Genomic DNA, 15,480 nt, shown 5'->3' on the forward strand with positions numbered 1-15,480 from the left:
CCTAGAGGTCATAAAATCAGAATAAAAATAAAAATATAGACATAATTATTTCACATTGTTTTGGATACTGATTTCAAAATATCACCACTCACGTGTTAATTCACCACTCACGTGTTAATGTCATAAGTGGAATCTGGCTAATAAAAATGCAATAGCAGATTCAAAAGAGACTAATACTGTTAATTATTAAAAATCAGGGCACCACGTCAAAGGCATGCAAACTAGTGACTGTGCCTTGTCAAGGCAGAGACATTTAGTAAATGACATAGATGAAATTCTGCAGAATGAAATGGATGCACTTCATGCAAAAGTCAGGGTTGTTTGGGGGAATCAGCTGTAACAGCCCTGACTCATAGGAACGAATCTGGGAGAGGTTCCCGATCTTCTCATCTTCTATCTTGTCACCAAAAGTATTTTCCCCGTAACATCCCTTAAGGACGTAAGTGTCCTAAATATCAAATTTACTTACTCACTTTCAGTCTACTGTCACCCTTTTCCTTTTACAACTATTTCATAGCTCTTTATATCTATCCCTCCCTCTACTTTCTTCCAATTAAGAAGAAAATAATTAAAAATTGGAAATGTATGAGACTTTAACATGAGCATTTCACTGAATCTGAAGCTGACAGGACAAGTGACTTGTTGTGGGTGCACAGAATGAACTATATTACATGTTTGGGAGTTTACTCTGAAAGGCCAGTTAGTAAAAATAAAATAAGAGAAATCATCCCCATGCATTTGCAAAGTGATATTAAAGGGACTAGTGTTTCTTAAAAGAAAGAAAAAAAAAACTGATATAGAAAAAGTTAAGGGGTAGAATTCAAAGTGACAAGAAAAGAGAAAAATAAATTATAGAATTAAGAAAACACGAAAATACTTAGCTGGAAATTTGGAGACACGAGGAAGGGTAAAGAAATTAAAAATATAAAGGAAACCGGTACAGAGAAGAAATCATTTAAGCGGTAGAAAACAGTAAGCTAACTTTTTTGGGCTATCACTTCAATTCTTGTTTAAAATAACAACTACAGGGGCACCTGGGTGGCTCAGTCGGTTAAGTGTCTGATTCTTGATATTTGCTCAGGTCATGATCTCAGGGTCAGACAATCTAGCCCTCTGTCAGGCTCCCATGCTGGGCTTGGAGCCTGCTTAAGATTTTCTCTCTCCCTCTCCCTCTGCCCCTCTCTCTTTCTCTAAAAAATCAATCAATCAAACAACAACTACAACATAAGTTAAAATAGCAATAACCCTGGAATAAAGTACAGTAAAAAAAACAGAGGAAATATAAAAACACAACAGAGGTAGAAACTGAATATCGATGGCAATTCAGGAGAAACGGGTTAGAAGATAGTAAGTTTACAAAATGAGAAAATAAGCAAGCAAATAAAAGCAAATAGAGAGAAAAATATTTAAAAGGAACAAGGAACTAAGTACTGTGAAGGAAAGAGTTGAACTGTAGAAGTTTTTTTAATTCATTGATATTTAATAATTATACATATTGACATAATTAAATTCAGCTACTGCAAATATTATAAAAATCCATAGCCACACCAGAGGTCAGGTTATCATTTCTGTTTATTCATTTAATTGCAACACAAAGATGGGTTTGAAAAATCTGGCACATTCTTGGATGTTCACTGCCAAGAAATTTGAGCTTTCTAATCCAGTGCAGTGAATTTAGGTAGAAAAATCACAAGTTCTTTGTAAATAAATCTATGTAAAAACGAGGAATGCTAGATCCAAAGGAAGAGAGAGTGGGCAAGGCAGGATGACAAATGACAATATGTGATGCGTTCACAGAAAGAAGTCAGGGATAAGGGACAGGAGCAAATAAAGAATGTAAAAAGAACAAAACTGATGGTGTCCGATGTCCACAGCACCTGCACAATTCCTGACACATCATAGTTGCTCAATTAATAACTAGTGGATTAAATGAATCAGTGGGTGTCCCGACTACCACAACTATCTTTTCAGGCTGTGTTCATCAATGGAAAAACAATTATGGAAATAGCAGGTAGGTAGATTTGCAAGAAATAGTGTCAAAACAACTGCTATTTTGGACTAGATCGACTCGTGGAGAAAGAGAAAGAGATTCAATAATCTAAAATTAGGAACAAAAACTTACAGATTCTGTGAATTGATCTACAGGGAAGAAACAGGTATGTGCCATTCCCAAAGAACTATTCTGCTTTGATTGTTTTTTATTGCCATCAGCCTTGGCACTCCTCTGGACATGTGTTTTGGATTCTTGGAACCGAAATGAATAGTACATACAGTAAAGTGCATCTATCCTGAAGGGAAAATGACAACCACATAACACCATGTAAAAGAATGCCGACAAAAAGAGAATTTGTTTTTCTGCATTATATGAGACAATAAGGCAGAAAGAGAAAGAAAAGTAAAGCAAATGACTGCATGACAGAAAAGGAGAACGAGGCTCACAACACACAAGACCAAGGGAGGGGGGGTAGGGGAGCCCACAAAGGCAGAAACAAGGTAACAAAAAGGACAAAACCAGCAGCAGAAAAGAACTGTCAGACACAAAACCCTCAAAACAATAGATAGGAAAAAAAGGAACAAGATGACAGGAAAAGAACAGCATGGAATCTAGTAAGAAAAAGAAACAAAAATTTCAAATAATGGATTTTCTAACACCCCCGCTGTTCCGGCAGTGCATTGTGTCACAGTCTCACAGAGCAGTGCATAATTTATTATGGTCACTCACTGCCAGGCTGTTATAAAGGGCAACAGCTATATGAAAATACTCCCCACCGCTGGATGGCTTAATGATCTCCCCTTTGTAAGGGGAGGGCTGTGGAATGGCAGGCACTGGCAGGACCACCACGGATGGGGCTGGAGGGCACTCTGACTATTCCGTGCTCTCCACCTTTTGAGAAGGGGTGACTTTCCTCTTGGGCACTTCTGTGGGGGTTCTTCACCCCTCTTCAGCTGCTCCCAAATAATCACCAACTAGCAGGAGTAGTTTCTTAATGCCTGATACCACAGATTGTCTCCTTTCTGGGAGGGGTGATGTCAAATTTAAACAACAACAAAAATGAATTTTTAAAATAAAAACAGACATTGACAATTAACATTCATGATTGTAAAACTGCACTATGTTTTAAGCATGTCTGGAAATTTAAAAAAAACTGTTAGGGTTTCCCTTTAAAACTGAATTGGGATGCAGAAAAAAATAAATAGCACATTAAAATAAGGATCATTCAAATTTTTTTTTTTACCAATTATTTTGAGGAAACTGGCCTTTTCAGTAGTATTTATGCAGAGGAGATTTCTCTACTTCCACAAATAGCACTATTTTCAAAGAGAGATGCATCATTAAGATATGTATCAATAATTTCTGTGCTTAGTAAAGCCAAGAATTTTCTTTCTGGAGAGGCAGTGGTGCCCGAGTTTGGAAGCACAGGCTCTTGAGCTCGAGGCCGGGATCTGAATTCTGAGGCTGTCCTTTACTTGCTGTGCGACCCTGCCACACTATTTACACCCTTGTCTCTAGGTTTTCCCATCTGTAAAATGGGCATGATAGTAGTAAATACATCACAGAGTTGTGGTGAGGATTACAGGAGTTGAACCTTATATCCAAGCCTGGCAAGCAGCATGCCAGGTATTGTATCTGCTCTCAAATAACATATGAGGGGACATTCAGGGAGCATTTGCAATCCAGAACTATCTGCCATTAGGCAGTGGGCATGGAAATGGGAAAATAAAGTCCTTAATTTCCTGGAGGCCAGGCTGAGGTATTTTCTTTCTCTCCTTTCATCCCCAGACAGTGGCCTTGTTTACATAGGATAGTGAGTCTGCAAAAGGAACAGCGTCAGCCATTTTGATGTCATTAAGTTTTCTGCAATATAATCAACATCAAGACAGACTTCATATTTGTATAAAATCTGCTATTATCAGTAAGTGCCACCTCATGTGTATCTGGAGGGGTCGTAATAGTTCTCTGGGAATGGGGCGGCTAAAAGATAGTTAACAAAAGCCATAGTGTCTTCCATATTGAATCAATACTTCTGGGCTGTAAAAATGTCGTGATTTTAATAAATCTACTTCCCTTGGCTTACTTTTTTGGGGGGGGGAGGAGGGGGAGGAATATTTCCTTCAGTAGCCAGGCAAATCCACATGCTTTCTTCCTGACATTGCTCACCTTCTCTCAGCTGGAAGCCTTAAACTGATTGCCCTCTAAAAGGCTGCTTCTACCCCAGTGGGAAATGTATAAAAACTTTATCTCTGAGGCACAAGTTGCCTTAATTTTAAGGTGTTCTTGAAAGTGGTGGCTCTTACGTCTTCCTTTGATTTGTCTTATTCATTATCCTTTCTCTTGCCTTATTGTAAACAGGTGCCTCTGAATCTCTCAGCTCCCAAGTGCTTACTAGGTTTTGGTCCAATCTTGCTTTTTTTAGTCTAATATGCAGTGTCCTTTACTCCTGAGTCTTTTGTGGCTTTTCATAAATGACTCAGTCTTGTTTGCCAGTTTTTCCAAATATTCTAGGCTAGTTGGATCTGTAATTAGACCCTTCATTTCATTGCCAGTAATTCTGTTTTCCAGCGTCGTTTCTACTCTGCACTTGCTAATGCCTGTTACTCTGGTGTGACACTATGCTATGCAAACTCTCCACGATATCATTGATTAAGATCATAGCCTCCCTCTACCCTACTCCCGTGTCTCTGTCTTTGGGTCAAAGACATTTTCGGTTTATCCTTATGCTACAAGTCAGCAGGCATATAGAAAACTCTGCTATGCTTCTTAAAGTCAGCTGATTATGAGTTTTTCAGTCAAAGTCACTGTGATGTGATCGTTTGAGGGTGATTAAAAAAAAACTGTAAAATGCTATTGCTGCTATGTTTGGGGAATATAACAAGTGATGAGTACAATAAAAGCCACACTAAGTTAAAAAAAAATACACACATTTAAGATGTTTTTCCTGCAACCATTCACCAGTGATCCACCTATTTGTACTACATACAATTTTTTTAACTGCCCCATGATTGTTGTCATAGACATAAATGATGATACTCCCTGACCTACAACTGGTGTTTTAGTTAGATTTAAATGGCATTGCTTTCTGCTAAAAATTTAAAATTTCTGAGAGGAAACATCATTTTATATCATTAACCAACATTAATAACTGAAACTGAAAAACTCATAGAGAATCAGCTTAAGGCGAAATATTGGCAATTATATAAATGCCTCTTACAGATCTCCTGTAGTTATCTACTTACCCAAGCACCCATGTCTATGCAAATGGTTGAGAATTAAACTCAAATAAAAGTTGGGCAACATAATACAGTATAAAGCAAATATTTCTTTTTGATCAGAGATACTTTTTCTCATAAACAAGTTGATCATTTATTTTAAAGCGCTTCTAAAATTATAATGCCACATGGAAAATAAGAGAACAGGATAAGTCAAATGCATATGGATAATATCAGAGTTCAGTCACTCTTGCAGAAGCTTATATCATGCAGGCATTTCTCATAACTCTCCATGAAATGATGTTACTTTGCAATGTAATTATTTCCAAACCTGTGAATGTGATGTTTCAGGGACTCAATCCACTGAAGCCAACCTAGCCTATCCCATATTTGTCCATTCAACTTACAGACCTTAGTTCCAGCTCCCTAGCCTGCAGTTACATTTATCCATGCTAATTAGAGCAAGATTAAACATCACTTTCAGGACAATGGGGCACTTTGTCACACATGTATTTTATAGGGGCTGAACTTAAAAGGAGAGGAATCAAGAACCTGAAACAGAGGACATCTCATGGACATGCACCAGACCAATATCAAAAAGTAAATCTAACTCAGCAGTGATCCTCCCCTTGACCCCGTGGCTTCAGTTGTTATATTTTACCACTGATGGGGCTCCCATATTCTTTTCTCTAGTCTTTGGGGTGTCCTGTATTCCCAAGTTCCTGAATTTTATTTCTCTGGGAAATATAGGTAGTGCTATGACTTGTCAATTGTATTGGCTTTAAAACCAGTATCTTCTTTATATTGTCCCTCCACAAACATCTGATGGGGGACCTGATCCAGGCAGATTGTGGTCATCGCTCAATGGACCCTGTATTGCATATGAGATAGGGGGTCTGTTAACCCAGCTGCTAGAGGAAGGTTTTATTTCCCAAGGGAGATGCTAGCACATCTGGGGCAATGTGGTCCTCACACTTAGTTTTGGATTCTCTTCCTGGTGACAGACGTCTGCTCTCTGGCAAGGGTAAGAATAATAATCTGTGGTTAATGTTTTATGAAAATGTTGGCATGTTGTAACAGAAACAAAGCCTTTCTCTCTCTTTTTTTTAATAGGCATACAGAGTTTGTGTAAATTAAATTGGACATAGAACAGATCATGAGGGAAATATCAAAGCGTTGTTTGGGTGATCTTAATATAAGTCAGTAATTATTTAAGATCAGTAAACGTTTTAAGATTTATCACTTTTAAATCTGTTTGCTCTTATTTAGCTAAATCACCATGAAAGCAGGACTGCATATCTATTTTCTGATGGTAAAATTAATGTTAAGACTGTTTGAGTTAAACATTTCAGGGTTTAGAAATTCTATGCAGAGGATGTGCATAAATAAAGGGGGCTGTGAGACAGGAAGACATATCAGGTAATAACAGTGGCACCGCCACCTTTCTTTAAGACATTGCTTTAACTGTGAAGCTAGAGTAGTCTTTTCCTCTGATCACACCATTTTGGAATTTTGGAAATGATTTGGAAATTTGGAAATTATTACATCATTTTGGAATTTTCCATCCAAAGGCATCCTTCCTGAAATAGGTGTGCACTCTTTAGCAATCACACCTACAAGGAAGGCATCCAAACTACCAAAAAATGGGAATCCTATAAGGGCCAGGGAAATAACATCTTTGTAGCTTAGAATTGTTAGGTAAAGAAATTCAAATTCATTGACAGTGATTCAATCTCTAGGTTACCAGAGATTCCAACGAGAGTATGCCTCTAGTTTCCACCTTTAAACCCGTTCACATACAATATATTCTTTTTTCTTTCTCAAGTGAAGTTTGGTTGACTGATAAGATATATTCACTTAATAGATTTAAATGTCATTTAAAATAGAATTAGACAGGTGATTTCTATTTGGATAATTTCAGTTGAAAAGATATGAATTCCAGGCAGAGCAAATAATAGTATGCAGAAAGGTATGGAGTCAGGAGTTCCCAGGTCACTGTACTGGCTTATTCAGTTTAACTAGAGATTTGGATACACGCAAAAGATCCGTAGGAAGTACTGAACAGAGAGCCAGATGTGGGTCAGTGACAAGGGCATCAAAGGCTAGGGACCTTGCTAATTGGTTTCCTGAGGCAAAGGCAAATTAGGTATCTTCCCAGTCCCTGATTCTTCTTCTGTAAATAAGTGTGTCAAACTGGAAAATCTTTCAGGTTACTCTCAGTTCTAGAAGTCTGTACTTTACTGTCAGTGACACAAGGCAAAAAAGTAAACAACTTGGGTGAAAAATAAGAAAAAGCTTAAAACAGCGTTTTCTGATGGCAGGAAAAAAAATAATTTCAAGAGGACTATACAACTAGTATGGAGAAGTCCTGAGGAGAACGCTGCCTCTCACTCCTTTTTGCCTTGTGGAAGATAAAATAGGAAGGTGGGAAGGCAACGCATCTTAGCCCACACCTTCCATCCACAACCTCCATCAATTATTTTTTCTTTTTGTAGCTTATGGAGGGTCTAAGCATTAAAGGACTGCTGGCTGAGAAGGCAGCTTAGAGACTCTTCAATGTCAGGAACCCAGAAAGTAAGCAAAAATTCTGGGAAGGTTTGGTTTGGATACTTAAAGGTTGAATTGGAGAGGCACATACTGATCAAATCCATGTTTGGGAACAAGCACCTACCCTTGGTCAAACGTTTGCTGTTATTTACATGAACCACATAGAGTGTTAAAGGAGAGCAATTCAGCTCTATTTTCTCACTGCTGCATGGCAATGCAGGCCACCTGTGGCCATATTCTCCCATAGTTTAAGAGAAGTAAGAAATAGGATGTTTCTGTCAAATCCACTGATTTTTCAAATGTTGATAATAATTTTAGAAACAAAATAAACAACAACAGAAACCCAGTTGAGTTTCTTCAGCTCTTGTCTGAATTCACATTAGAATGTTCTGCAGGATGGAATTAAAAATACTCAATATAATTATTCAAGGACGGAAGAGGGGTATTCACCCAATGCTGTAGGAACATTTCCTACTTAGGAAAAGGAGAAGACCTCAAAAAGGTGCCATTTTATCTGAATTTTATAGAGTCGATCATCATTTAATTATATTTATAAAGTCATATGCCGGCACAGGAAATTGGTTTACATGGACTACACGTAGACCACTTTTAGACCACTTTTTAAATCCGAATGTTAAGACATCAGGGAGGCTCCCTTATTCCAGAGAGATGCAACATCTACGTAGTAGATTCAGGCTTGCTTGTGTGTGTGTGTGTGTGTGTGTGTGTATGTGTTTTAAATATCTTATTTTTATTCATTTGACAGAGAGAGAGAAAGAGAGAGAGAGAGCACAAGCAAGGAGATTAGAAGAGGGAAAGGAGACTCCCCACTGAGCAGGGAGCCCAATGTGGAGCTTGATCCAAGGACCCCGGGATCACGACCTGAGCCGAAGGCAGACGCCCAACCAACTGAGCCACCCAGGCTCCCCTTGCTTGTGTTTTTATGTATTTAGAGAAATGGGAATTTAGAACTACAAAAGACTTTACAGATAATTTAGTCCTTCACTGTGCTTTCAGTTAATAATTATAATTATATATATAATATACTTATTATATAATTATATAATTAATAATAAATATTATATAATTATTATATATTATTATATAATTATAATAATATTTAATGCTTACACTGGAATACCAGTGTAACAACTGGTATTATTAAGAACTGTTCTCGGTGACTTATCTATATCCAGGTTTACATGCTAATCAAAGCTCAGGCCTTGGCAACTGCTGACCAGGTTTGTGAACGGGGAAGCATGGAGGCTTCAGTTTCTTGTTGTTCTTTTGTTTTGCTTTTGTTTTCATTTTATTGTTGTTCTTACTATACAATGGGATAAAAACTCAACCTGCTCAGAGGGTTATTGTGAGGAGAAGAAAACTAAATTTTTTTTCATGTTGTAATATACCTTTGACTCTTTAAAGCATCCACAACTCAAGCTAGAGCATATTTTCACCTTTGCTTCAGCATCAAAGTTATTGGGGGCTTTTCCATTTTACTTTGCAGGAAACATACAATTCAAATTCCCAAGGTCAGCTTCAGATTTTCTTTATTTCTACAAATTCTGTAAATAAATGATTTCTATATATTGTGGATTAGAGGTTATAGCCTTCTCTGTTCAAAAATTTCACAATATTTGGTCTCTTATGGGAACATTTATTAAGAGTTTAAATATATAAATATATATTTAAAAAAAACATATGTAGTTAATATAAAATCACTTAGATACAAAGGCAGCATTTTTCACTTGTGAAATATTTGTGAGAAAATAAATGACATAATGGAAGAAAAAACCTGCTTAGAAAGAAAAATATACTGCGACACTCTGCCTCTTCTTAAGGGGTTAAAATTATGATAATTTCTGGAAACACCAGAAGTGGAAAAGTCCAAGAGAGTGTTCCCAATAGATAAATATTCTAGGCACAGAACTAATGTCAGTTTGCTATCAGGTTCTGGCGATGCACACAGCTCTGTGCTTTGCACAAACATTGTTTCCAGGAGATGGGGCGCAGGATCGCACTGCAGTGGGGGAGAGGAATTGCAATGGCTCCTCAGCCCCCAACACGGAGTACAAATTTCCCATCCCACCAGCTCACAAGTGCTCAAGACTACGAAGCTCAAAGAGAAAGGAAGAGGCAACGGGAACAGGAAGTAGATAAAGAAAATAAAAGGAAGTAAAGGAAAAGATGAACAACCCCAGACACGCCTGTGCCCACTCTACAGTCAGATTTATACTTAAGTTTTTATTTTATTTATTTTTTTAATTTTTTTTTAAAGATTTTATTTATTTATTCGACAGAGACAGCCAGTGAGAGAGGGAACACAAGCAGGGGGAGTGGGAGAGGAAGAAGCAGGCTCATAGCGGAGGAGCCTGATGTGGGGCTCGATCCCATAACGCCCGGGATCACGCCCTGAGCCGAAGGCAGACGCCTAACCGCTGGTGCCACCCAGGCGCCCCTGAAGTTTTTTTTTTTTTAAAGCACTAATATTCTTCCTTTCCTCCGTTTAAAATATTGAACATTCCTGTGTCCTGAGGCAGAGTAATCGTTTAAAATATGTTGGAGCAAAAATGATTAAATGTGTTTTATTTTTCAATTCTATGATTTAAAAGAGAATATAATTCAAAAGAAAATGTCTAAATATGGCTGATAAGAACTGGTTTTAGTTTTAGAGATTATAACTAACAAGTGAAACGGCAATGTTCCCAAGTTCCCTTCAGCCTAACGTATCATGGTTTTTGGAACATATGTTTTCCAAGAGTTTTAGAAATGTTAATACTAACTCTACTGCAAAATTTTAATGCTCGGTATCCTCATTCGGCCAAAGGCTGTGCAAAATTTTATGTAGCTAAATATCTCTCTGGAGATATCCTCTGGAGAGGATACACCTAAGACATTTAACAGCTGGGTAAGTTCAGATGTGTTCACAGAGCCAAAGCCCACTCTAAAAAAATAAGCTCAAGGTTGCAAAATAATTGTCATTTCTGTGGCAAGGAGTATGTATTAAAATGTATCCTTCTTTAAAACACTAGTCAATAGATTTAAATGTTTTCGTAGCTGTTTTTATCCATGTAACTAAAAAATATCTTGGGTCTAAGTTTCAGACACTGTGCAAGGGTGATGAAGAGAGAACCCTGACTACTCCAGGCCCTGTTCCGGCTGTCCTCTTAGAAGCCTTCCTCATTTCACTCAAGCTACACATGTTGACACATTGTCACCCAAGCCTTGCCTCACAGAAGTCAGGATTTAATATAATGATATTTTCCCTCTATTGAATATTTCTGAGGCTTGGTTCTGTCACCACACTGACTGATCTTCTGGGTGACCTGTTGTGAGTGGAACAGAGGCTATACTTGGAAAACATTTGACTAGGCCCTTCTCTCCTGCTGCTATAAGAGAATGGCTTCTTCCTAAGTCACAAATCTATTCTGAATGTTAATTAAATATTTACAAGGTACTTTAAAATCCTCCCTGAATGCTGATATGAAAATAGCAACCTAGGTTCATTTGAATAAGCAGAAATTTTTGCCCTTCCAAATTAGGGCCTCTGGCCTCTGAGTTTAATTCAAATAATCCAAGGATTTGGGAAAAGAAACAAACAAACAAACAAAAAGAATTGAACACCTACTATGTACAAGGCCCTGTGCCAGATGTAAAGATAAAAGTAAACCTTCCAGGACTAGAAAGTTTATCATAAATGACAACATTTCATATTATTTAATTCACACCATTTCCCTCTGGGCTTAAAAGCCAAATTAGATGCAAAACACTCACCTTTTTAGCATGAAGCTTTTACATTGCTCCTTAACATACGGCACTGTATCTAGTTACATAAAGATGCAGTATTTTCTACATGTTAACATACATTTCCACATTTTACTCATTAGGTTTTTGAAAGTATTTTAGCATGAAGGTTCCATTTATTGTATCCCAAAATAAAAATAGCATCAAAGTCTTTTTGCAACTCCCAAAACACAGTTAGGGAATAATGATCATATGCTAAAAAATGTAAAATGCAATTTGTGCTGTGCCCCATTTACTACAAAATCACTACGAACAATGCATTTTGTACAGTATATTGCTCCAGGGAAACTGGATCAGCATCAGGAATGAATAAAGAACATTGCATTTGAAATCAGCTAATTCTGCTCCAGCGCTTTTAAAAACTATTTGTTATGATATTACTTCCTGTCAAGCACATAATGTGATATTTTCCTCAATAAAACTAAACAGTTGCTGTAATTTCAGTTTCCCTCATTTTCCACTTTTTAAGCACTAAATATTTAAACAATGCAGACCTGGAAGTCTCAAGCCAGTCATCTGATCCACACATCTTCTTGCCTAAGGTACAGTTACTATCCATAGAGGGGCCTGTTCTTGTCACCCAGAAATACATGATGGCAGCTGTTGAGGTCCTTACCTGCCCACAGGCCAGGCCCATTCCTCTTTCTCCCATGCCGTGTGGACACGATAAATTTAACTCCAGGGCATCTGCTCCGGAAGCCTTGATGATGTGGAAGGAAAATGCAAGAAAAGGCAAAGCTTTATTTGTGTCTTGATCCTTTTTCACCATTGGTAACTCAACATAGGTCACATTGGTCAAATTTAAACTCTTCCATTTTCTCCCGTATAGCTATCTGTGAGGTATATTCTGACCCTCAAACGAGAGTGTCTGTATCAACAACGATAACAAGACAAATATTCATTTCGTGCTTATAAGAGGTCACTCACTGCTCTATGTGCTTTATATTTGATATCTCTGATTTTCATCATCCTTGGATTGGTAGGACACCAATTTTGCAGACAAGGAAACCAAAGCACAGGCGAGTTCATGACAAACCTGGTATATTAAGGGACACAGCAGAGATTCTAACCCAAATCTGTTTGACGTCACACTTAGTCTTCCCTACACAGCTTTTTATTTTTATAGAAACAAATCTTACTAATTCTGGATAATTGGTACTGGAAATCATAGGCTACCTGGGATGCATACAAGTAAAATTTAAAATGTTTTTAACTGAGAATCGATAGTACTGCACTGAAAATAAGTCCATGATAAGAAACATGAAGTGCAGATAATTTTGTCTATAATAATTAAATAGGTTTCCTTCTAATTTAACTCATTAATTCATTAATATATAAATGGGTCCAGTGAAAACGAACACAATAGTTCGCTCAAAGTATTCTTAGACTATGTGAATCACAGAATTCTTGACAAGTCTGTGAAAAACTCTTAAGAACAAGCAAAACACTTTTTTTTTAAAATAGTGTAATATGGTAACTGGAAGGTTGGGGGATAAACTATAAATGATTCAAGTTTGTATACTATTTTACTAAACGTCTAGAATTTCTCCAATACCGCAATTTCTTTCTAAGTAAGGTCAACTAGAAGCTTGAGTCTGTTTCTGTAACATTAAACATGTCTGTCACATTATGCAAAGGCTTAAAAATAAGAGTTCACTCCTTTCTAAGTGTATCGGACCTTTCTTTAGGCCAACAGCTGTTTCTTCAAGGGCTTGCTTTTTTTTCTGATTTTTCAAGATTTTAGCCTATTTTTTCCTGCTTTATGAATTTTAAGCAGGACCTCAACAAGAAGAATTCTAGTTAGCTATTTCTCGGTTGACTTTCTTGCCTATCTTATTCATTAGTGAGTCTGCTTTTCCTTTTGCATATTTGTGAAAGTTCATTTGATCATCCAGCCTGTTTTCTAATATGGGTTCATTACGGCTTTTGATTTCCTAATTCAGTTTTAAAATGCTTCATATTACCTGAACATTACCATGAATCATGCTACTTTTTTTCCCCCTGCTGGTTTAGTGGTAAGCATGAACAAAGCACAGACTAAATTCTGGGTTCTAATCCCAGATATGCTAAGGAATTGGGGATGCTTTAGGAAGTCAGTTAATCTTCTTTGTCTCCAACTACTCACGTATAAACTGTACATAATAGGACCTATCTAAAAACCATGTCATATGGGAATTACCAGCTTAATTAAAAGATTGACTATTGCAATTATATACAGTATTGCACTTTTCTTAGTTATTTCAAATATTTCCTTTAGACTTCTTTATTTAGCTGAAATGCAGCAATTAATAGTAAATCAGTTCAACAACAGTTTGGATTAGATAAACTTTAGGTGGCCTCTGTATACATATTTACATTATACATATTTCTTAAAATGTAAGTGGATGCTTACAATTAGCTATGATGGTAGATGATAACGGCTAACATTTATTGAGTACTTACAATATGCCAGATACTTTACTAGGCTCTTTGTAGTGGGATATATCATTATTCCCATTTTACAAATGATAAAATAGAGGTTACAAAGAGTTCAAGGGACTTGCTTAATATCTCACATTTGTAAATGAAAGTAGGGTCTTGAAACCAAGCGTTTTGAGTCCAGAGCCTATGTTCTTACTATAAAAACTTATTAGAAATCACTAATTCCAAGGCTAAAGTTGGTACAGTGTGTTAAGAAAACATAACATTTGACATCCTTAAGCTTCTAAACTTGAAGTAAAATTAAAATCTTGTAAAACCATTTATACCCTTTAAAGACTTTTCAGTGACTAATTAATAAAGATTTCCCCAGTATTATATACATCTACAAACACTGACCCACCAAACACATCTGAAAAGGCCTTTGATTATCTCAAAACTGAGATAATCCTGCTGCAGGTGACACCAAGAGAGAGAGAACATTCATTTGGCCTCTGCTTGAATATTCCTGTCACAGGATGTACACCACCTTAAAAGGCAGTTAATTCCATTTCCAAGCAACTATATGCATTCGAAAAGCCTTAATTGCTGAATTAGCATGAAATGTTAAATTAACTGAAACCGGGCATGCATTCTGACTCCTGTTAGTCACAGCTTTTTAGTTTACTCACTTAGCCCAGAGTTTATTCTACCTCACCTAAACGATTACACAATGAAGTAAGCTAGGGAAGGCCATGGCATAGTAAATCTGCTGTTTCTAATTTCATACATTATCTGCTTATCACCCATTTATTTATATGAAGGAGAATGTCTGTGTTAATAGCCGGAACTCTGGAGGCAGATTTCATGGGTTTGAATCCCACTCTTACTACATACTACCTGTGTGGTCTTGGGCGTATTATTTGACTCTCCTTTGTTTCAGTTTCCTTGTCTCCAAAAAGTGGAAAACCGTCAAAGTAACTCATAGGTTGCTTTCGTAAGCTATATATCAGTTTAATAAAAATGAATGACTTAGAACAGTGCCACTGGACTGCAGTAAATATAATGCAAGTATAAGCAATTACTGTTTTATCAGTTTCTCTCCATCCATCCATCCATCCATCCATCCATCATCCAGCCATCCGATTAGATTTTCCAACCTGCCCTCCCCCAGTTTTCATCTGCAAAAGGATTTTAAGTAACTATTTATGCTTCAGTGGGGGCAGGGGAAAGAAACAGAAATACTAAGTAATTATCAGAATAGTGGTAGCAGTGTAGTTTCTAAAATTCTTTGACTCACTTATTAAAAACTCTCAGAGAAAGGAGGTTAGCAAAACCACAAACCTTCGTACAATATATACAACAAAATCAGATACAAAGTTCTTCCTCTTCTCCCTTCCTTACTGCTCCGGTCCTTCCTGATCAATATAGTTTTAAAGTCTTTGGGTGGGACAGAGCAAGGTAGCTCACCAAGAGGATATAGGAAGAGCCACGAGAGCCCAGTGTGGGGTATCAGAGCCTGAG

The 15,480-nt window shown here is 37.1% G+C and overlaps 1 protein-coding gene across 5 annotated transcripts in view; it reads right to left on the minus strand.

Moving 5' to 3' along the window:
* DPYD (dihydropyrimidine dehydrogenase) overlaps positions 1–15,480 on the minus strand; it is a 966,631-nt gene that overhangs the window by 423,600 nt on the left and 527,551 nt on the right. For all 5 annotated transcript variants that reach the window (XM_034653966.1, XM_034653962.1, XM_034653963.1 and 2 more), the window contains one exon: positions 12,176–12,259. In XM_034653966.1, the coding sequence (XP_034509857.1) occupies positions 12,176–12,259 (84 nt within the window). The remainder of the gene's footprint in view (positions 1–12,175; positions 12,260–15,480) is intronic.

The sequence above is a fragment of the Ailuropoda melanoleuca genome, chromosome 2, assembly GCF_002007445.2.
Source record: "Ailuropoda melanoleuca isolate Jingjing chromosome 2, ASM200744v2, whole genome shotgun sequence".
In the NCBI taxonomy this organism is placed as follows: domain Eukaryota; kingdom Metazoa; phylum Chordata; class Mammalia; order Carnivora; family Ursidae; genus Ailuropoda; species Ailuropoda melanoleuca.